At 43.8% G+C, this 23,531-nt stretch overlaps 1 protein-coding gene across 1 annotated transcript in view; it reads left to right on the top strand.

Annotated features, from left to right (window-relative positions):
* ZNF827 (zinc finger protein 827) overlaps positions 1-23,531 on the top strand; it is a 165,220-nt gene that overhangs the window by 33,055 nt on the left and 108,634 nt on the right. Inside the window, exons 3-4 of the mRNA XM_047717575.1 lie at positions 5,414-5,586; positions 11,308-11,788. Of these exons, the coding sequence (XP_047573531.1) occupies positions 5,414-5,586; positions 11,308-11,788 (654 nt within the window). The remainder of the gene's footprint in view (positions 1-5,413; positions 5,587-11,307; positions 11,789-23,531) is intronic.

Here is a 23,531-nt window from a genome sequence, read left to right as displayed (position 1 = left end):
ACAAGACAGGAACTTGCTTAGAAAATTCACTTTTTAATCAAGATTCAGAACTATCTGTCACTGACCTCAATTATATTTCCCCAGCGCTTTAAACTCAGACTGCCTCTAGTCTTGATAATCCAAATATCTAAAACTTCTTAGTTTTCTTGAATACTTAGCAATCGTTACAATATGCATTAGTAATATGCAAGTCAATGACAGCAGATAAAGCCAATGATATTCATTGCCAGCATATTTTTTTACACCTGGAAGTAGCATTTGAGAGACATGCCCATGAAATTCTATTAAAAGATATTAATTCCGTTTATATTGTTAGAAAGGAGGATAGGTCATCCTGCAGAGATGTGCACTCGTGGGTTGGTAGACCTGGAGTGGAGTTGGTGATGAGGGTTTTGTATACCCAGGGTCACCTGGCATCTTGAATTCCTTTGATGTGTTTGGTAAGGTGTGTATGCAGATACTACCCGCAAACTACTTGCAAATTAGCTCGATTTTCTGCAGATTGCCACATGGGATCTAACAAGAAAAGTTTGATTTCAAGGCATGCAAAACAGTTGCATTGGTTTTAAAAATACCTACCTTGAGTTAAAGCAAGTCATTAATGAAAGCCTCCATGATATTTTTCCCCCAAGATGTGTTGTTATTGCTTTACGAATTATATGTAACAACAGCGTAGAACACCAAACCAGAAGTGAATATATTGGCTCTAATCCCAACCCTGCCACTAACTAGCAGAGGGATTTTAAGCCTACACCTCAGTTCGCCTTCTCATCTATAAACTGAGCTAGTTGGGACTTATCTCCAAGATTCCTTCCTGTGTTAAGATTCCTTGCTTTTCCTTTCGTATTCTTGAACTCTGTCAACTCAAACATATTTTTTTTTTCTATATTTTGCATTAACTGTCTTGCTTCTTAAAATTCACCCTCAACTCTCCCGCAAGATTATCTTTGCCTTGGGCAGATCTTGTCCGTTGTAAATAGTTTAAACACTTACCATTATACCTTACTAATGATGTAGTCATATTGCATGCATTTTAAATATCAGCTGCTCTAAATTCATTTTGGAAATAAGTAAGATGTAAGTACATGAACATCTCTCCACACCCATTCATTTGAGACATGTATTGGCATGCTACGTGAAAAGCATGCACTCTTGGGCTGACATTTCGTCTACTGGGACTTGCTGGCAGCTTCCTGTACCTTTTTCTTCCATATCCAGCACTCATTTCACTTTTTGATACTTTCTTGACCCAGCCCTCTCCAATTACTCTCATTACAGTCCAACAATTTATTGACTTGTATATCATACCTAGCACTGTCTGGGTGCTAGAGACACACAGGTAAAGACCTCTAGCCTTGCCCCAACCAATCCCCTCTCCCCTCGTCCTCCCTTTCTGTCTTTTCCGCCTCTCTTCATTGTTGAGCTGAATTTTACCATCAGAGTTCTGCCTAGGCTGAGCTGGACCCTACCTGCGTAGCATAGTGGACTCCCGCTCCGTTATTTTCTTCAGGCTTCTGTGACAAACCACCCTTTTGGGCCAGGCCCTGAGCTCTGTATTTATGTGGTGTCAGTTCTTTAAATTTACGTCTACTCTCCCGGTGAGTTTCCTGATTTGGAAGGTACGACTAGAGCCTATCATCATTACTGTTATTGCAACAGCTACTACCAGTAGCTTTCATTTACTGTGTGACAGGCATTTTACACACATTTATTATCTCTCTTATTCCAATCATACTGTTGTCTGTAAGGAGAACGTGTTTCTCCAAAGAGGCAAAGTAGCAACTATCCATGCTACTGGGTCTGTTAGCATTTGGTGGGATTTAGTTTTGTTTGTGGTGATATTAACCAGCTAGTGATATATTTATCCACTAACTCTTGTATCTTGGACCTGTTCCTATGTCAGCATTTGTTTATGAGACAGTGGTAAACTAGGTGAAATAATGAACATTTCGATCCTACTGCCCTAAGAATGTGTGGTACAGTCTGAGGAAGTGGTCATACTTCCTTAGGCTCTAAATTTGAGTGAAATTTACAGCTGTCAGTTCCTTGAAAATAGTTTGGCATCCAAACTAGAATACATTCTTACTTCCTCCCTTAGACAGGGAGGGCATCCTACTAAAATATCAAAAAATATTTAATAAATAAAAATGCAGGTGTTACCAGGGGAGGTTAATGGCCAACTTTGAAAACCGATCATTGTATTATGGTTATTTTTATCATTTGGCTTTTGTCTTCTTCCTTTCCTCCCAGGATCAGTTAAAAATTTCAAACCGTTCTAATAGTCTAGCACTTTGACACATATCTTGTTGTCAGTTTCTCTTCATTATGACTATTCTAATTTTTTCCCCAGTCAATCCAAGGACATCCTAATTTGTACACAATTCGTGTGTCTTTTGGTATTAATTAAAACTAGGGAAGCATAGCTCCAAAATAAAATAGATTTATATGAAATGCTAATATGCAGGATTTAATGTAGTGTGCTCTGTAATACACACTAGGGGTAGGGGGAGTCAGAAAAAATAAGGAAGCTATTGGTCATATTAAGCAAAGTAGGGTGTCCAGGGGGCCCTGGCCATGTTCCTTTTGTCAGTTAATGTCTTTTTATTGCCTTCCTGTGATGGGTCATGAAACCTCAGGTCAGTGGAGGACATCTCCATTTTTCTCTGCTGTCCCAGACAATTCTGTAAAATTAGGCAGTTTGCAGGTTAGATACTGGGAAAATGTGGATTAGTGGCAGCCTGTTTGTGTATGTCTTTCTTACTATTTTGATGTTCTTACAACCCCAAATGGACATCATTATCATTTTTTCCCCTCTGGTTTATGACAATAATCTCACCTAGAGGCCTGGTTCAGCCTTTTCTCTCAAATCTGTTGTTCAGTGTGTAGTCTTTGTGATCAAGATACCAGAGTGGAAGAAACGACAATGAAGGACAGAAAATGAGAGGCCAAATTAGGGATAGGACTCCAGGTCAGCAGAGGCAATCAACAAAAAACAGCAGGAAAGCGAAAGGCAGGTTAAGGAAAAAAAAAAAAAAAAGGCAAAAAAACAAAAACAAAAACAAGCATGTTTATAGGCCTCTACAAAGTGTGCTTGTCCTAGAGTGAAAGAACCCTCAATCCCATCCCATCCCCCAATCAGAAAAGGAAATGCTTGTGACAGAAACATCACAAGCAGAATTTCCAGGCTTGAGGGCATATTTTTAGCAGATTCTTTTTCAGGTTGCTTGGTTAGGGTAAACAATATTGCTTATTATACCTGTCAGAGTAAAACAGAATTTTTGGAATGCCCTAAGCATATTCCAGAACGCTTCTAGTTCCACCCATGGTAAGTGGTCTTTTGCATACAGAGACTCAGTTGACTTGATGAATAAATAATAAGATGATTTTAAAGTTTACACATGAGAATATACCCTTTTAAAATTATAAAAGTAATGTGGGCATGAAAAAAATCTAGTGTGTGTAGAAGAATCTAAAATAAAAACAAAAGTTTCCCTCTCCGACCCCTTCCTTTTAATCTACAGTTCTTCAAAGGTAACTGCTTAATGGTTTCTTGGGTATGCTTCTGCACCATTTTTATACAAATAAGAGGATATCATTTTTTTGTTTGTTTCATTTACTCATCCCATTCTTTCTACTCCCTGTCTCTTTTTGCCCAAGCATTTAAAACCAAATCCCAGATCTGGTACCCATTTCCTGTATTACCTTGTATATTATCTCCACCAGAGAAGAACTTGGGGAAAAAAAAATAAATAAATAACCACAGTAACTGTTACCACATCGAACGGGATCAACAATGATTTCATGATTTTATGGAACTCCTGGGTTCCTTCAGTTATCTCAGAAGTGTCTTTTTGTAATTGCTTTGTTTGAGTCAGGATCAAAATCAGCTTCACACCTTGTATTTGTTTGATGTGTCTCTATAACCGGGTCCCTTTCCCCAGCGCCATTTCCTTGAAGAGACTGTCATCTGTCCTGTAGAATTTCCCATGTTGTTTTATTTGGCTGATTCTGTCCCCTTGGGCATGTGGGTTTACCGCGTTGTTGCTATTTTAACCGCCTGTATTTCTGGTAAACTTCTAGCTAATTAGAGGCTTGATTACATTTTTTTGTAGGAATACTTCATAGCTGGCTTATCAGAAGGTCTGCAATGTCTGTCCCTTCTCAGTGATGTTAAACTCCATGAGTGGCTTTAGGTGTTGTCAGCTTGATCCGTCCTTTATAAAGTTTCCTGTCAACCTGTCACCTCACTCTATTAACAACCATTGATTCTCATTTTTTAGAAAACAAAAATAGAATCAGCCTTGACATATAGATTCCTATCTTGCTTTATCCACTAACTCTTGTATCTTGGACCTGTTCCTATGTCAGCATCTACAGATCTAGTTCATTTTAAAGAATGGCTTCATATATTTTATTTTATGAGTGTATTCCGACTTATTTAATCAGTTTGGAAATATTTCCGATCCCTCATCTTTCTGATGAAGAAAGGAAAGTCTGAGTCTTCAACTCTCTTTGTTTTAATTTTCTGTATCCCCATTTTGCAGAAGCTAGTGTGGCACTGAGCTATGGAACATGGTAGACCAGAGGGGTAGTAACACAGTGTCGCCATGGAGAGCCTTTCCTGGGGGCAGGGAGAAGAGCGTTATCTTAGCTTTCCTAAAAAACAGAAGCATTTGTGACTGCCCTGTTGTAGCTCTTCCCCAAGTGGGTGGTGGGACCCAGGGCAGAGGAAGGCGATGGATCTTGTTAGTGACAACCAGAGGAATAGAAATAAGTGGGCGAAAAACCCCGACCTTAAGACCCGTTGATGGTCAGATTGACAGTAGTGTTTGCACAAGACATAACTAAACAAGCCGACGGTGGGATCCTAAAATTTGTCTCCCCTGAAGTTCGGTTTGTGAGGTTTATAATGGCTGTTTGGTTTTCAGTGTGGTGCCGTGCATCATTGCCTGTCCCACTTGATTTGTCTTTATTTCTTGCTGTTTCTTAAGTTTAGGAATTCAGATATGGCCTCAAGTCTGGAGGTTTCCTTCAGGATAACAAAGCCCCTGAAGTCAAGCTTTTCTGGGCTGAACGAGGCCAGGCCGGGCAAAACCCCTTTGCAGATGCCTTCCTAGGTCGGGGTGCGGGGGAGGCGCGGTGGGATGGCCTTTGAAAGTGAGACTGTCACATGGCAGCATGGTCAGATTTTGAAAGATGGAACCCACATGGAAGTATCGAGATGCACGTGGTGGGTTCCTACTTGAAGAAAAGCAATGATAAAACTTCCTCGTGGATCAAGTCTTGGAATAGCCCAGGAGAAACCCCAAATCATTTTTAGTGCTTTTTCTATTAGCGATGCATGTGAATTAGTGCTGGCTGCAGTATACCTTTTTGTTTTCCTCAATTTTTCTCTCTTTCTCCCTCTTCCAAGCCTCAGAAGAGGAAAGCGGAAAGCCTTTCCAGTGTCCGATATGTGGTTTGGTTATCAAAAGGAAGAGTTACTGGAAGCGGCACATGGTGATCCACACAGGTTTAAAAAGTCATCAGTGTCCACTCTGTCCATTCCGGTGTGCTCGCAAGGACAATCTCAAATCCCACATGAAGGTAAGCCACCTGCGGACGGGCCTCACGGAGAGACAGGCACAGCCCGAGCTCTTGCACACGGTCCAGTGGAGGAGGCCTCTAGGCAGGAGAGGGGCCCTCGTTGGAGCTTACAGAATGCAGTGCTCATTGTCCCCATGTCAGGCAGCACCAAAGAAGCAGGTGGCAAAGCTTTTCCTTTGTAATGCTATTCCCTTCCTTTTTAACTGCAAAAAGCAACTTCTCTATCCAAAGAGTAGACCTAAAGTAGGGCCCTTTCCTACTGGGGAGCAGCAGCCTACCTTGGCCTTGCATGGCAACGCATGCTTAGGGCGCTGGGAGGAAGACTTGGGGACGAGCAAGGAGCAGGAAAGACCAGTACAGGCCAGCCTGTTGGACCCATGCCCCGGAGAGGGGTCTGCCTTCTTCTGCTGTCGCTTTATTTTCCAGCTTACAGACCCACAGGAGGGGCTCCTTGTAGGAGGGGTGAGGGCCTTGAAAGACACCTGGGCTCTAGCTTTCACCCTGTGTGAGGCTTGGGGGGCTATTCCTGGCAAGACTGGGTCTTCCCAAGGGCTGTCCGTGTGTGTGCTGTCCTGATTCCCAGAATCATACTTACCAAACATCTAAGGACATTGGTTTCAGTGTCTTGTTAAAAACAACTGCATTGGGGCGCCTGGGTGGCTCACTGAGCTAAAGCCTCTGCCTTCGGCTCAGGTCATGATGCGGGATCGAGCCCCGCATCGGACTCTCTGCTCAGCGGGGAGCCTGCTTCCCCCTCTCTCTGCCTCCCTCTCTGCCTACTTGTGATGTCTCTCTCTCTCTGTTAAATAAATAAAATCTTAAAAAAAAAAAAAAAAACTGCATTTCCCTCTTATGTGAGATGGAGAAAACTTAGTCACCTCAAAGCCTTTCTGGCAGACCCCATTACTAATACAGGTTTTCTCTGAAATTCAAAGAAGAAAATCACGAGATCAAAAGAGCATGGGCTCTTGAATTTGATAGACCTGCATTTAAATCTTATTGTGCAGCTTAGTAGCTAAGTGGCCTTGAGCAAACGAACTTTAGGCTCTCAATTTTCTCATCTGTTCAACAAGAATGATAATGTTTGTCTGGAAGAGTTGTCACGAGTATTTAAGGGGATAATGTTAGCGAAGTATCTGACATAGGAAATGTTCAATAGTAGTTATTTTATTTTGATAACTGTCTTTGAACACCTTTATTTTCCCACTGATATTTTCAGTAAGACTTGGCTGTCGACATTGTTTATAACGGTTTTACTTTCCTGCCATAAGAAGCGTAGTGTATGTACGTACTTAAGATATTTCCTTTTTTCCCCAAAACCTTGTAGCCTAATCCATCTCACTAGATCAGTGATCACTATTTAGAATTGTAGCTCTAAAAAAGTGATATCAGACAGAACCTCTCCTGATTTTAGGAGCTAGCTTAGAAGATTAAAAAGAAAAATTAAATCCATGGTGTAATTGGTATTCTGTCATTTGTCCTTTTCTCCCGGGAGTAGCTTGCCCTTCGTCTTCAGAATCCATTGAACCAGGAGTTCTGGTCGGTTGGTTTTTACTGAGCCTACTTAGTTTTTCCATTCCCCTCCTCATCCTCTAATGCCTCTTCCCAAAGCAAAATCTCATCTTTTACACCTGCAAAGTGGATTTCATTAGCAGGATAAGACTTCAAAAGGGAACGCCTTTAAAACTAAAATTTGTTTTCGTTACTGTGTCCTACGCTGTGTTTAGAAATCAGGTCTGGCAAATTTAAAGCTTCAGTGAGCAGAAAACTTGCATCTAGCCTGACACCTTGTAAGCTTGGTTTCAGCTCAGGGTCACATAAAACAACCTATTTATAAACCCATGGAAAAAAAGCCGGGTTTTCAATAGCAGGAACTACTGACCCTGAAACTACAGGGAGATGAGTTGGGTGCCTTGATGATACAGATGGTCGGCCATGACAGTGTTACAGATGAGAGCTGCAAGGGCTTTGTGGGTCGCGGGGTCTCAGAATGCTTTCAGAACAAATCAATAACCAGTACAATAAAGCAGTTGTGTGAAATTACTACTTTATTCAAACTCATGGTGTCCTAACCTGTTGAGCTACGACTGGAGCTTTTGATAAGGGAAGTGTGAGAAGGGCTCATGCAAGTTTAATTTTATCAAATGGTGTACTCTTTCTTTTCTCTATTCTGCACCTCACTGATGGGCCATTTTCTTTCTTTCATCAAAGAATTCACACTTTTGTTTTGATTTGACGTACTTTAATTTTGAGACATTTCGTAAACAGAGTCTATGTAGAAGCATAGTGGCGGTGATCTTGGGAATAGGTACTCCTGCTGCATTCACCAGACTGAAAATATGAATGGATTTTCTACAATGGTTCCAGCCTGTGAAGTGGGGGCCGTGTCGCCTGTAGATTAGGATCTCCCACTGCGTGCGGTCAGAAAGACCTCAGTCACAATCTCAGTTCCACGACTTTTAGTAGCTGTAAGACTTTGGGCGAATCATTTAACCTCTCCCAGCCTTCGTTTCCACTCCTGGAGATAATCATCCGATCTATCGCCTGGAGTCTGGAGTCATTAGAAGGGTTAAATGAGATAATGGACATAAAGCAACTGAATACAGTGCCTGGCATGGAGCATACTCAGGAAATGTAGCTAACCCGGTCATTATCATCCAAGAGTTCTCAGAGTTAGCATTTACAATTGGAAATAAAGTAATGCCGTGGGATAAAAAATTAGTCTAAATTTTATCGCCTTTTTCTTTTTGTGATGAATCTTTAATGGTGACAATTTAGGAATACCGGTAAATGGCAAGAATATAAAATTGACCCTTGATCCTGTCACACAGAAATAACCATTGTTGCCATTCTAACGTGTGACCTTCCGGATTGACGCTATGGACTTAGTTAGGACAAATTGGGATTCGACTTCATTTGTTCAATAAGGGCAGTATTTACCGTGTTCCCACTCGGTGCTGGGCACTGTACCTTTTTTCTAAACCTGCCTTTCCTCCTCCGTATATCTTGCCAACGTTTTTATGGGCAGCTGAGGAAGGAGCTTGTAAATGCCTCCAGCTTCCTCACGGTTATCTTAGATTTCCATTAAGCCTTTTACAACTTCCCTGGATGAGTGAGCCTATAGGAATTAAATACGAAATTCATAAGCCGAGATTGAACAGAAGAGGTGAGGACTGCTAGAATAAAGCACAGTGGTAGAGTAATGGCAAGAAACCGGGCAAAGGTCAGAGTGCGGAGTCCTGCCATTTAAGGAGCTATGACTCCTGAGGAAGCCCCTTCCCTGCCCTGCGCTGTCTCGTGGAGGGGGTGGGGAGCAGGTGTGTGCCAGAGGTTCCTCATGTTCCTCCCATTGCCACCGGGAGATGGACAGCACGAGGTAACAACCCCTTTTATCCCAGCCCCCACCTGGCCCCCGTAGGTGCTCTCGGTGCAAGGTGACTGGTCCTTCAGCCTGTCTCTATGTGGCCTGGAAAGAATGATACGCTTTAGACAAACGTTTCTTCACATTAGCGGACTTAGAGGGATTTAAAAGCCAACGTTAGGCTACAGAGATTAGAAGTCATCACAGAAAGTTTCTGTCAGGACAGAAGGGAAGAAACAGCCGCAAGAGCATAGAGAGAATACTTCTCTCAAAGGCCCAGTGCGACATCTCGCCCCTTTGGGAAGGGGCAGCTCCAGTAAAATGACAAGTGTGAGAGTCACCACCACGGCCCCGGTTCCTCCTTTAAACCGACACTGATTTTTCCACAACTAAATACAGCACAGCCAGGATCTGGTGGAAAAGAAGACATGTAAAAATAGTGGCGCACAGACTCTTCTCAGTCCAGGGCTCCCTTTCGTCTTTAGAACTTGGGCTCGCTCTCTGTCCTTTTCCTTCTTCCAGAAGCTGCTTCCGGAGCTACTGTTCTTGGATTAGCTCCTCTCCTCTCCCGGGTCAATGGATGTAAGGACACTTCTGAAACGGAATCTGCCCCACCACCCGGCTCCCGGGACAGCGGGTTCAGGGCGTGCTCCAGGCAACACCTGTCAGGGTCCTGTGGGGCTGCGACCTGAGCCCCCAAGGTGCCCGGCTGCTGCGGGAGTTGGGTGGAGGAGATGGGGAATCTTCATGATTCTGTGAGGAAGCAAAATGAAATGATCAGCTCCACCGTGAAATCCCTTTGTTGTGAAAGAACAGAGAGAGGTGATCTTAACAGCCAGTGACAAACGCATCCCTAACCCCCAGCCCCTCCCGACCTGGCAGAGGGGGAAGCCTTTTAATGAGCAAGGCCTTGCTGCAACTGAGTTGAAGTTTATGTGTTTATTTCTGAGAAATGCATGCATTGGGGGATCCAGAATCTCTTTTCAGCTGTTTTTTTCAAAAAGCCACAGTGGGGTGCTGTGGCGACAGGATCTCACCATTAACTTTTAATTTCTTTGCTTTTGTTGGTCACTTAACATTATTTAAAAGTATGTTTTGGCTGGTGAATAATGATTTTGGATTGCATTCAGAATGCATAAACAGCTGTAGTAAAACTTGCTCTCTTGGAAAGGAAGCCTATGCAGAGGGGCCAGGTGGTGCAGTGAACCAACGAACTTAACCTTCGTTAGACCTGGGTTCAAGTCCCGCTTAGGTCACCACTGGAACAGGAGGTATCGGTTCTGTTTTGGTTTTGAATCCCAGTCACTTGCCTGTCCAGATCCCACAACTCCCTGAATCATTTGGCCCAAATCTACACAATTGGCAGTTTCTACGCAAGGGAGGGGCGGTTCTGAAATAGCAGGGTGAGAGGTCAGCGCCGAAGCACATTGGCAGAGCTCAATGGGGAAGTTACGAGCTGACGAGCACCTGCCAGCTTGAAGCCTGGCTCAGTCCAGTACAATGATTTCCTCACTTTTTCAAGCACTACATTCGGTAGGGACAGGAGGAAAAAAGCTTCTTCCAATTTTTTACAGGTATTGTGCGTGCAGGGCTGGAACCAGTTATGTTAGTTCACATTGTGCTAGGTTTAGAAGTCTGCATTCTTTCACTGCAGACATCAGAATTGGGAGCCGGATAAAACCACATTGGGAAACATTGGTTTCATCTTGCTGAGTATACTGGGTGGGGATCAGACCTTGGTTTTTCTCCCACTCTGCTTTGCTTACCTCTCATGTGATTTTGCTCACGCCACTTACTCTGGAGTCTCTGTCTCCCTGTCTGTGAAATGGGAATACCCCAGAGACATCATTTTCCACATTCTTAATTACCTAGAGAAGCATTCTGAAAATTGAAATTATGTTTGCAAAACAGAGGTAATTCTCTGAGTGACAATAATTGGGTACGTGTACCTTATTGTTATTGTGAGAGGAATTACTTGACAGGTTGCCTCTTTTGACCCCCCGACTGATAATTATGTTAGTTCACATTGTGCTAGGTTTATATTGCCTCTGAAGACCCACCGAGATGAGATGACTAGAATATTAGGAGGATTCTCCTGAAAACAGCCTCCATGGGCAGACAGCACCCCCCGTTGTGAGTGTGGCTCTAATCATGGGCTCTTAACCTGCGTGGACCCGTGTTATGTGTAGGGACGGACCTCATCATGTGGGGCACGCTAATGAAATGCTCCTCTGGTGATTCTGTTTCCTGGGCCAACCCTTGGTACTGTGAGGAAATGGTTGATGAGTAGTCTGGATGTACTACAAGGCATTTTCCGTAAGCACATGGTGGAGAGCTCATTCTTCTTGCTTCTTCGTCAGGTTCATCAGCACCAGGACCGGGGAGAGACCTTTCAGTGCCAGCTATGCCCTTTCACTTCCTCACGCCACTTCAGCCTGAAACTCCACATGCGTTGCCATCAGCATTTCCTGAGGACAGAAGCCAAGGTGAAGGAGGAGATCCCAGACCCAGATGTCAAGGGATCTCCCCACCTCAGTGACAGTGCCTGCCTGGGGCAGCAAAGGGAAGGAGGAGGGACAGAGCTAGTGGGGACCATGATGACGTCCAACACTCCAGAGAGGACTAGCCAGGGTGGGGCTGGCGTCTCGCCTTTGCTGGTGAAGGAGGAACCCAAGGAAGATAACGGCCTGCCAACCTCCTTTACTCTGAATGCTGCCGACAGGCCGGCCAACCACACAAAGCTGAAAGACCCCTCCGAGTATGTGGCCAACAGTGCGTCAGCATTGTTCAGCCAGGACATCTCTGTTAAGATGGCGTCTGATTTTCTCATGAAGCTGTCAGGTACTTGAATAGGGTTGTATTCTCTCTCTCTCACTTTCTCTCTCTTTCTCTGCCAGGATTCTCATCTGTAAAATGAGCTGGTAGTACTAGATGATTTCAAGGTCCCTTTAAATTCTAATCGTTTACACTCTCATAAATTTTCTCCTCAACCTTTTTTTCCCCCTTCCCAGTCCTTTGGAAGTAGTCATTGCTGTGGTTTGGGTCTAGAAACAACAGGGCTTGTTGATTTCCTTCCGGTTTTTCCCCTTTATGGGTTCTTGCTGTGGGGAACAGGTCACATGGTGAGCCATGTTGGTGATAGTTCTTTGTGTGACCTTGGGCCATATTTAACTTGTCTCTGCGTTTGGTTCTTTTAAAGTGCTCGTATGGAACGTCTCATTTTGCATTATTCAAGTTCTTTATTGCCTTAATTTGGAAGAGTTTTAAAGGACATATATACAGAGACTCCTGTTAGGAATTATATTTTTAAAATTTGTGCAAATGATAAAGATTATCTTCACATTATTTTTTCCACTGAAAAAAAATTTTATTGCAATAGAATGTACCTAACATGAAATTTACCATTCTAAACATTTTTAAGTTTACAGTTCTTTGTCATTAACTTCATTTCTGCTGTGTAGCCATTGCCACCATCCATCTCCAGAAATTTTTCATCATCTCAAACTGAAACCTCATACCCATTAAACAACAATTCCCCATTCTGCCCTCCCCACAGCCCCTGGTAACCACTAGTCTACTTTCTGCCTCCCTGAATTTAACTATCTTAGGTGCCTCATGTAAAGTGAAATTAAAAAAAAAAAAAAGCAAACAACTTTTTAAAAAATATTCTTTCCCAACTACCCCACTGCCTTTTGGAAAGAAGATGAAATACGTTATAAAAATTCATCATTAATCGACGTCACATTTATCATCAGATTACACATGGCGTTTCTTTTTGTTTTTGTCCTTCATTTTTTCCCCAATTTCTTTGATTAAGTTGAGGAGTTGAATAGGGGGTGTGGCGATATTGAGGGAGCGCTGCTTTTCCTGACTGTTTGGGAATGATAAAACATGACATGAGATTGTGCTGCTACTTGTTACATTTTTAAAAGTATGATTTAAAATTGTAAAAGAGATGTGGAGGGTGGGAAAAGGTCGGCTGAGAGTTGGTTCTGTCTTTCAGTGAAGATGGCAGTCCCCAGGATGTTTTCCAAATGCCATTTCAGCTCTTTGGAGATTGACAATACCCTTTTAAATGGAGAATAATTGGTCACCGCCTTCCTTTAAATGGACTGTGAGTCACATTTCACTAAATGTCATTGCCAGGTGAATTAGAGGTTCGGTTTCACTCGCTTGGAAGTCCCTTTGCTCAGTGACACTTCAGTCAGGTCTCTCGGAATGTCCCCAGCACCCAGATCTTTGCCCCTCAGGTGTGCACAACACTAGTTGGAAGAAACGAGGAAATGGAGGGGATAAGAAGTGAGGCGTCAGAAATGACCTGGGGAGTCAACGAGGGCAGGGAATGTTACAACCCGGCGCTCCAACCCACTAGCCCACAGCGTGAGTGCAGAGTCCTCAGCCGGAAATGGTCAGGCCACAGGAAGCCAAGTGTATCTGCCTGTGGCCTTGAAGAACATGGGGGGGGGGTGTTGCGTGGGGAGGTGGGGGTTGGCTCTCTCCTCTCCTCCTCTCTTCCCCTCCGCCTGCCTTTTCCCACCCTGGTCTAGGGGAAAATGTACTTGTAGAGTCTTTGAGTTTTATATTTAAACATTTTTTTAAATGTGGGGAGATGCATGCTTCTAGTTTTCCTTTTGCTGCTGATCCTTTAGGCTTCACCTCTGCGGGGGGGGGGGGGGGGGGGGGGCGGTGGCAGGGAGGGAGCGTGCAGGGTGTGCATCTCTGGTTTTTCCCAGATGGTCTCGCCCACCAATATTATAGCAAAGAGGGCTCCTTTCCTGGGCTCTTCTAGTGCACTCCCAAGGGAAGGAACGCAAATGGCCCGGTGTATTCAGCTGGTGTGGTTTAAACACAGTACTGTTTCCTTACTCAATAGACGGGGAGTGGGGGGAGACTAAGGACAGGGGTGAGTACTTCTTAGTATTGGGTTACTGCCTTTACTCCAGAACTGCAAGAAGTTTTTAGATCTGGAGGAAGGGGAGAGAGGGACGAAGGAAGGATTGGTCTTCAGATAGGATGCTTAGTTATGGTACACTACTCCTGCTGGGCTCAGGCTGTAATTAGCTCGGACCCAATCTCAGGGAGCCTGAGATAAGGCGTGCTGAGAGCCAGCACTGCAAACGTAAGACTCAAGAGAAGCCAGCCCGGTAGGTTGGGGTGAAAAGACTGCACCAAAGCCTTCCACTGTGATGTGTTTTCTCAGTTAGTTATTGATGGGACTTGCTTACAGTTTGGCAGTGGGAGTATTTACTGACTTATCAATTGGTATAAGAAAACAGATAACAAATGCACACTCTTTATGCAAAAGACCCATGCAGCTATTTTCTGGTGGCTTACTAGAGGTCCTGAAACCTGACTTGTATGCACTGTTACCTAGCAACCTGTTACAAAGTCACCGGGGAGGGAGATGCATCGGTAATTTTTTGTGTGTGCATATTTGGATGTAAATGTAAACTTGGTGACTGTGGCCCTGTGCAGCCCACAGGAGGAAAAGAAATGTTCAAAGGAAAGGAATACATTTTCTGGAGGGATTTTTTTTTTCTTTAATTTCCACTAACTCTCTGGTTGATCGGGCCTTATCCTTGATAACTGCCATCACTGTGCTTTACCTGGCTGTGTCTGTGAATAGGATCCTGGGACCCAAAGGCCAGATCCCAGGGAGCTGTGGCTGAGTTTCTAGCTCTTGCCGTCATCAGAAGTAGCGGGGTATGTGCTTAGTATCTGGCTTGGTCCCTGGGCGTCATAACAGCGCCATTGTTCTGGCAGAGAATTTTTGAGCTGGGCTCTGTGCGTGCACCTGCTGGGACTGTAGGGTGCAGCTGTTTGTAGGCACCAAGTCTGCGAGTCTCTGTGCCAGCCCCATGACTGCAGAATTGGAGCACAGTGACAGATTCAAGCGTGCACATACCTACTTGTTTCCCAAAGAGAGACGGAAAACACTTGATTCTTTCTTGCTTGGTTATTAAGGGAAGTCTTTCTTGCTCCTTCGACGAAAACTAAGCATCCAGATGACTTAATGGAACCCAGCGGGATTAAAAAATCGCTGGTAGAATGCTGTTTTCAACAGACTCTAAGTCCTTCTCTCACCCCCCCCACCTCCACGTTAAGGTTTTTCCCAGCCTATGTGATTGTGAAATCAAACCCCTTCTCCGATCTATCAGCTATTCCTCTGCTGAGCCCACACTTAACATTCCGTAGTCCTTCAAGATTAATGTTGCTCCCCTAGAACCGAGGCTCCCAGGCAGCTCCGTAATTGATTCCGGGAAGAGGATGGGAAAGCCCTGGCTCCTGGCTTTCTGGGCTGATGGAAAAAACAATTTTGTAAACTTTGCCCAGGGTTTCAGCCTCAGAGGCACTCTGTGGAGGGCTGTAGCCTTACGTATTTGCACAGATCTTTCTTGGGAGCCTGAAGACCCAGGTGGATGGTGGAATGTCAGAGCAGGTGATCCAGTGGTCCCGTGACTGGGACATGCAGGGGAGAGGCACTCACTCAACCGTGCACCTGAGTTCCTGCTGCTCTGAGCCTCCCCTCTCCCTTAACTAGCAGCGAGTGTAAATTCAGCCGCACCGTATACTTACCTGGGGAGCTTCTTAAAATGCCAGGGCCCAGTCCACTCTCAAAGTTAGGATTTCATGGGTCTGGGCAAGGGCCTAGTCATTGGCGCTTTTGTTTTTTTGTTTTAGTCCTCAAATGAGTCTTATGTGCACCTGGGACTGCGGGCCGCTGGTGTGGCATATGCACGTGGTACCTGATACAGTTTTTTCCGTTTTTGTGGTGTTTTTTGTTTTTGTTTTTGTCTTTTTTTTTTCAGTACTGCTCTCCTTCCTTCCTTTCTATTTCAGACCCTGGAAAGGGGCCTAGTGGGTGGTGTGAGATGAGTCTGAGGCATTCACCATAGGTCAAGGTTGACACGAACAAGAGGCCTGGGTGAGTCATGGCCCCTGAGCCCCTTGTTTTTCCTTGTGGGGCCTCATGGCAGGAGAAGTATAAGAAGCATCTTGGTGTATTCTCCAGTTAGAACCAGAAAGTCTCAAGACTGATCGAGAGCATCAAGGACCTGGGAGTATCATCATTACATGCCTGATTAAAAGTTGCTTGCAGCAGCCTTTACATCATTTCTCTTCCTCAGAGCTACCCTTTTCAAGATAGGAAATTTAATTCTAACTCTCCACATTGTAACCAAGCAGTTGACAGAAACTTGGCACCTCAGTTGTAGGCTGGGAATATCTTTTTGTCCCTGGTTTTCCAAAATAAAAGATACAAGTCATTTCAACTATTTTTAATTTGGAAACTGGCAAAAAAATAAAAATAAAAATCATACTGTCTCCCACATTATATTAATTTTGTAAAATGGAGTCCAAAATAATTTTAACTAGGAGAGATGGCATTTTTAAAGCCGTGACTTACAAATGGGTACAGGCTGAACTGTTTCTGATTTATTGGGAGGAGCTCTGCTGTAACATAGCAGAGGCTTTCTTGGACAAAGACAGGTGAGTTGTGGACCGTGTTTGCATACTATCTTGCAGTTTCCTCTGGGCCTTTGTTCTGCTTCCACCTATTTCACACAATTTTCTGCATCTGCAGTGACAATACAGTTAGTCTGTAAACGGCAGCCGCCCTATCCGACGAAGGCTTTGTTGGGGTGCTGGAGAAGGAGGGATAGGATGCACGGTAAACCAGGTAGTCCTTATTGCCTGGGAGCTCTGGTCAGCTTTCTGTATTACATCTTTACCAATGAGCCTTCTTGTAAGTCAATACCAGCCTTGCGCCAGTCGTGTCCCGAGAGTTCTGTGCCAGTAGCCAGGGGCTCCCACTTCCCTTCCCTAAATGTGTCTTCCCCAGTGGTTTAACTTTTAACAACCTTCCTTTATCCCTTGGTTGGCCCTTCTGTTTTATTTTATTTTATTTTTACTTTTTTAAAAAAGATTTTATTATTTTTTTAAAGTAATCTCTACGTCCAACGTGGGGCTCGAACTTACTCACCCCCAAGATCAAGAGTCACATGCTCCACTGACTGAACCAGCCAGGAGCCCGGGACTGTCTTTTTAACCCTGCCCTGCTTTTCTCGTGATGGGCACACACTGATCATGTGACTGAAATTCCTGGTGTCGGAAACAGCATTTAGGCCCTTATCCATGCAGGCAAGCCTGAATGCCCTTTTGAAATCCCGGATTTTACTGACCCCCGCGGTGGTTCATAGGAGAGGGAGAGTGTGACTCCTGTTTTTCGGTGACTTGCTACTCCCTGAGACAAGGACTGATCTAAGTCAGAAAAGGAACAGGTGGCATCACAAGAAAACGGGGTCTGGGGGTATACACCCATGTCCTGAAATGTCGGTGGAGACTGGGTTACATCTGCTCATTGTTTATTATTTTTCCTTAACAATCACTCTTATAATCCAGTGCTTATTCTGTGTCATTCAGCTCCCTTGACCTTCAAAACGACTCTATGGGTACATAATGTTCGGATTCCCATTTTACAGATGAAAACCAAGAAATGGAGGTTGAGAGGCTTGCCCAAGATTATGCTGCTGATTAGCGGCAGCACTGGGATTCTAATCCAGGGGGGCCTGGTTCCAACATTTCCTCCTCCCCCAGGCTGCCCGTACTCCAAATCACAAAACAAGGAGGCAGCGTGACTGAACTTGGCTCTGTTCTTTGCCCTGGTGTGCTGGCGTGGAGCTAGAGTCCCCAGCACAGAGCCATTCTCTGAATGCTGTATGTCGGACACCACTGAAACTTGCATTAATTCTTTTAGGCTTTTCAGGAATTACTTAGTGCAAATGGTAATAACAGTAAGGCCAACTAATAGTTCTATAGGGCTTTACAACATATGGCATATTTCCAAATACATTGCCTCATGACAAGCATGTAGACAAAGACCAAGACACAGTGAGATTAGCTGTAAAAGGGTCATGACTGGAATCCAGATCTGTCTTCCTCGCTGTGTTAGATAGAGTATACCTCGTTCTAGAATTGCGCTGAGAATGATTTTTTATCCTGATAGATCCCTGGGAAGATTTGTCTAAGCCTGTGTTGCTGCAAACCTGAATCCAAGTCATTTCCTTCCTTCCCTCATTAGTCTATTTTCTTTGAGGTGTTGCTGCTTGTTACTACTGTTAACACTTCTACTGCTTACTGATCCAATGTGTCTACAGCCAGGCTGGCCCTGTGCCCACAACTTCATGTAATTTCTCATTAAACCCTCTTAAAAGCCCTGAGGGGTCAATAATATTAAACCTATTTTACAGATGAGGAAGTTGAGGCTTCAAAGGTTTTGGCAATAAGGGAGAGAGCGAAGATTCGTCTCTGCTGAGCTGCAAAGCCTTGGCTCATGACCACTTAATTAGCTATTACTTAATTTTTTTTCTCAGTTGAGCGGACTGTCTTTTGACCTCCGTCTGCTTCACTGTTTATTTTCCTTGGCTTCAAACCATGGCATCATTTCTAATGCATGCTAATTCGGTCACTAATCTGGTTAAATTTTTTGTGTCTTGAAAATATATCTATAATCCAGCCCTCTGCGTGCAGCCTCTCCTGGCCATGGGCTCACACCTAGGCAGCTTGCCTCTTCCGCTCCCTCCCTGATGCCCTCTCCACCCCTGCGGCCCCCTCCAGGCCCTCCAACGCATTCTAATGGACTTTTCTTCTGATAACTCTTGTATGGGGCTCTGCCCCTGCCTAGCTCCTTTCTCCAAAGGAACTGTATCCTCACTGCTCTCCGGAAGAATGTTGACTGTCTTCACCAGCTCAAACCTACACCCTCTCACAGTTGTTTCTCTGCCTTCACTCATGTTGTTCCAGGGGTCTGGTCATTCGAATTGTGGCCTTCCATGCAGCTTCCTCTTGTTAGGTACAAAGGGGGGAAATCAGAACTTTTCAAAAAGAATGATAATGTCCTTAAAACTAAACGAGCTGTTTTAATGCTTCTCGGACCCACAGTGATTCTATATCTTTGTAGGGAATTTCTAACAATGTTGGGGCCCATTCCTGTGATACCCTCTCCTACTGTTTGGACTATGCAAATGCTGGTCATCCCACAAAGAGTATTTTGGTTTCCACTTCTTCAGTAAACCCTTTTCCTGTTATTCTGGTCTTTACTGCCAACCCTCACCCCCTGTGAATTCTGGTAATATTTAGAGTCTATATCACCCAGACTGGGGGTTGTGTTACTGCATAGTTTGTTCTATTGCTTGATTAGTCTGGTCTCTTGAACTATGTCAAGTTGCTATGGTGGGGCGGGGAGAGAGGGGTCAGATAGTGTTTCTTTTGTAACATCTTTATCTTCATACCATCCACAGTGCATTCCACGGTGGATTATACAACAGATGTTCTGCTAGTCATAATCTGGAAGTGAGGTTTTCTGAGGTTGTGATATTACTTCACTTAAACAAGATTTGCAGATTTGCACCTAGCTTCTTAGTGCCACAAGAAAGAAGATAGAGCAGAGTGGTGGTCCTTGGAAAGTGAGCAGGCCATTCAAAGGGAACCTTGATGGCAATGAGTCCCTTGGTGTCTTCTCATGCCCTGTGTTCTAGGCCAGCCGAGGCTGAGAGCTGGAGTCTGTCACTCAGTTAGTTAAGTAACAAACAACTCCACATTTTAGCAGCTCAGAATAATAACCATTGAATTAGCTTATGATTTTGTGGATTAGCATTTTGGCCCAAGAAGCGTAGGGTGCTTCTTCCGGTCTCCAGGCTGATTCATCTATCTAAAGTCCTTTGCCACCTGGGCTGGGTGTGGACTGGTCTAGGATAGCCTCAGCTAGTGATGGCTTCTCCCTGTTCTGCACGGTCTCTCATCATCAGTGGGCTAGCCCAGGCTCGTTCACATGACAGCCAGGCAGGGTTCCAAAGGAGAGAGCAGAAGTGCATGAGGCCTCTGGAGGCTAGACTGAGAACCGGCCCAATATCATTTCCACCGCCTTCTATGGACTAAAGCAGGCCACAACTCCAGCCAAGACTTAGGGAGTGGGAAAATGTACTCCACCTCTTGATGCCAGGAGCTGCGAAGTCACATTAAAAAGGGGTGGGGCTTCAGGGAAGGAAGTTGTTAAGGCTTTTTTTTTTTTTTTAAAGTAAGCTCTACCGCCAGTATGGGGCTTGAACTCACAACCCCGTGATCAAGAGCCGAATGCTCTCCCAACTGAGCTAGCCACGCAACCCCCCTTATGGCCATTTTCTAGTCTACCACAGCTCAAGAGTTCTTCAGGCTCTCCGGGTGTTCCACAATGACAAAAATCATTTAAGAACTGATGGATAAACCAGAATGTCAGCATGGTAATTTAAAATGACAAGTGTAACAATCAAGAGGAGATGTCATCTGGGGCAGATGGTCACCAACTTCCCTGAAAAGTGTCGGAAATATATTATCCAATCTTTAGGTTTTCTTTTTTCTCATCTCAAATCACTTCATGCTGTTCATACATACAAATCACTTCACTGCTGTTCATACATTTCATTCTTTGTACGTGTTAATAGAATGAATTTAAAATACAGCTTTCGCATTTACTCATGACTTGATTGGTTTTCCAGGACTTGTCCTTCCTGCTTTTGACAAGGGAGATATCCTGTCTGTTAAGTGGATTACTGCAGATAGCGACTTTTGCTCATTATGTGTTGATTTTGTTAGTTCAGTTCATGGAGGAAAACCTTATTTATTTATTTTACAGTTCTGGAGACACCGCTCATTGTTATTACCCTTGACCCTGACCTGTTTTGTTTTCCCTTGGTCCCTGTGTATACAGTGGTGGTAACAGTCATCAGGGGACCTGTGTGGTCCTGATTGGAGGGCATTGATACCGAAATGTGGCCAAAGATTAGCCCAGGTGGGGATTAATGAGAAATAGGAGATGGTTCAAACTTCTCCAAACACTAATTATAAAACTACTTAAGGCAAATTATGTAGTTTACCTTTTTAGAGAACAAGATTTAAAAATATTTAGCTGATGTTTTAAACATTCTATTTGAAAATAATATGCTTAACATCTAAAAGCAATGCTCCACTCTAATTAATTACTATTTAATTGCATCTTGGCTTTCCTTATAATTTTAGAGGGCAGTTTATGTTTTTTTTCTCACCTAATGTGCATCAGGTTGTCAAATAACCCCCAGGTCCTGGCAGATCATACATACTTACAAGGGAACTTGGGTAGTTATTTGTAATATGGAGAATTGAGCTCCGATTCTGGTTCCATCGTTCATGAGCTGTGTGATTTTAAACAGGTCGTATCATTCTCTGAACCTGTGCTTACTTATCGTGAAATGAAAGAAGGAAAAACAATAATGGTTTTCACTTCTTTTTTTTAAACACTAAACTCATTTATCCAAACAAAATCAAGTGCCAACTCAATATATAAAACACATAGAATGTCTGTTTTTAATAGAACTTTATTTTTTAAGTTCACATTTATTATATTTATTTATTCAAAAAATCCAGCAATCAGAGCAAAGTTGCTCTTTGATAAGCACAAAACATGGGCTCAGCGTTATGATGAGGTCGTCTCGCAGCATCAGCCTCTAGTATATTTCTGAATTCATTTTGCTGATTGCAGTTTCCAGAAATACCATTTATACAGGGATGTTGTGGTAAAGGAGAGTAGATTTGTAACAATTCACCTTGTGATCTCAAAATACCTTTAATTAAATTTATTCAGCTGCTTAAAAGAAGAGTACCAATAATGAGAAGTTTTTGCTTCCAAGTTGACAACATTCAGCAACTGCCCTCATTCCTTGTCGTAAGACCAGGAGCATTCAAAACGTGCAATATTCAGTAAAGGCCCCTGGAAATCCTATAGTAACCACTTCGGTATTGCTCCAATAACTGGCATTTGGAAGTTTATTCACTCTGTCTGGTCTCACATTCCTCAACTGCAAAACGGGCATACAATTAGGGTTGTTGTGAGAAGCAAATAAATTAATTCAAATAAGTTAACACTTAGCATACTTCCTGACCCCTACTAAGTGCTTTATAAGTGATAGACCCAGACAGACCTATATATCTGTGTGTCTTACTTAGTCTGTCCACCATTATGAGAGGCTTCACCAAAGCAGATACACTTGAACCCAAGCAGGCATTTAACAGAAGGTAGTGCTTCTCAACCACAGGTGTGCTAGGACACAGCTGGCTGAGTCGAAAAAATTTCTGTTTTCATGACGGGGCAGTGCCAGCTAGTGGGGCAAGGCCAGGGATGTTGCTAAACATCCCACAATGCATGGGACAGTCCTCCAGAGCAAATTTTCCTGCTCAGAACGTCAGTGGTGCTGAGGTTGAGAAAGCCTGATTGAAGGCATGCACGTCGACTCCAGTAGGAGCACGGTTGTATAGTTTTACATGGACACCCCTGAATTTTTTTGAAAGATCAGTGCATAGCCAGCCACTTCCTTATTAATGACACATTACTAGAATTCTACCACTCCTGTGATAACAGGAGGAGGAACTGCATTGCAGGTGAAACCAACTGAATTAACTTGCCAACCCAAGTAAACGTTAGTGGTCTCCGTTAGAACACAAATGAGGGTACATATTTTTCTTTTTTTTTTTTTTTTTAATTTTTATTTATTTGTCAGAGAGAGAGGAGAGCGAGCGAGCACAGGCAGACAGAATGGCAGGCAGAGGCAGAGGGAGAAGCAGGCTCCCCGCCAAGCAAGGAGCCCGATGTGGGACTCGATCCCAAGACGCCGGGATCACGACCTGAGCCGAAGGCAGCTGCTTAACCAACTGAGCCACCCAGGCGTCCCTACATATTTTTCAATTAAATTTTCGATTGCCTTAAATAATCTTAAAAGCTTAAATTTGAAACAAACACTTGTTGGGACCCTGGAAGCTTATCCTAGGATTCCTGGGAACACTGTTTGAGAACCACCTATCTGTGGCCCTTTCCAGGGCCAAGAGTCTTAGGCTCTGCTTTAGGGTAAGGTAGAAAACAACATTCTTAATGGTCTACCTTTTTCATGTAGCATTTCAGCATTCACAAAATTGCTAGATTCTGAACTCAAAGAGGGCTCTGTCTTATCAAATGCCAGGAAAGTATCATCTTCCTTCACCAGAGGGAACAAACGGAACAGAGCAGAATAGCCATGGTGCGGCCCATTTTCCTCTTCACTGTCTTAGTCAGATCTTCACAAAACTCCTTCCTATAGGAAAGGGACGTTCTCTGCCCCTTACCTCCAGGTCATGTCCCACCTTTCCCTTTCTCACTAACAAAGGCTGTTCACTCCATAGCACTTATTTCCAAAGCCCATAGTCCGACTGCTTAGGGTAGCACCCCCTCAAAGGCACTTGGAAAGATAGGAGAGAGGGTGGGTGCGTTTTCAGCCAGACACCCTGAAGTCTGTGTCTCTGTGATTAGAAGGCGTTGGGCTGTTAACTTCTTGGGACCTTAGTTCCCTCACTCATAAAATGAAGATAGTAGTAATAGTTATCTCCTGTGATCAATGAAGGACCAGTTCCTGTTAATTAGGCAAATGCTGAGTGTGTGCACTATTAAGGAGGTTTGTGGAATAGTCTTGGGGGGCTTAGAAGGGATCTTGGAGTGAACTGATGACACTTTGTTCTAAAGAGGTTTTGTTGTTGTTGTTGTTGTTGT

This window comes from Lutra lutra, chromosome 2, assembly GCF_902655055.1.
Source record: "Lutra lutra chromosome 2, mLutLut1.2, whole genome shotgun sequence".
Lineage (NCBI taxonomy): Eukaryota > Metazoa > Chordata > Mammalia > Carnivora > Mustelidae > Lutra > Lutra lutra.
Note: the sequence above shows the minus strand (reverse complement) of the source record. Positions and strands in the feature narration are given on the sequence as shown.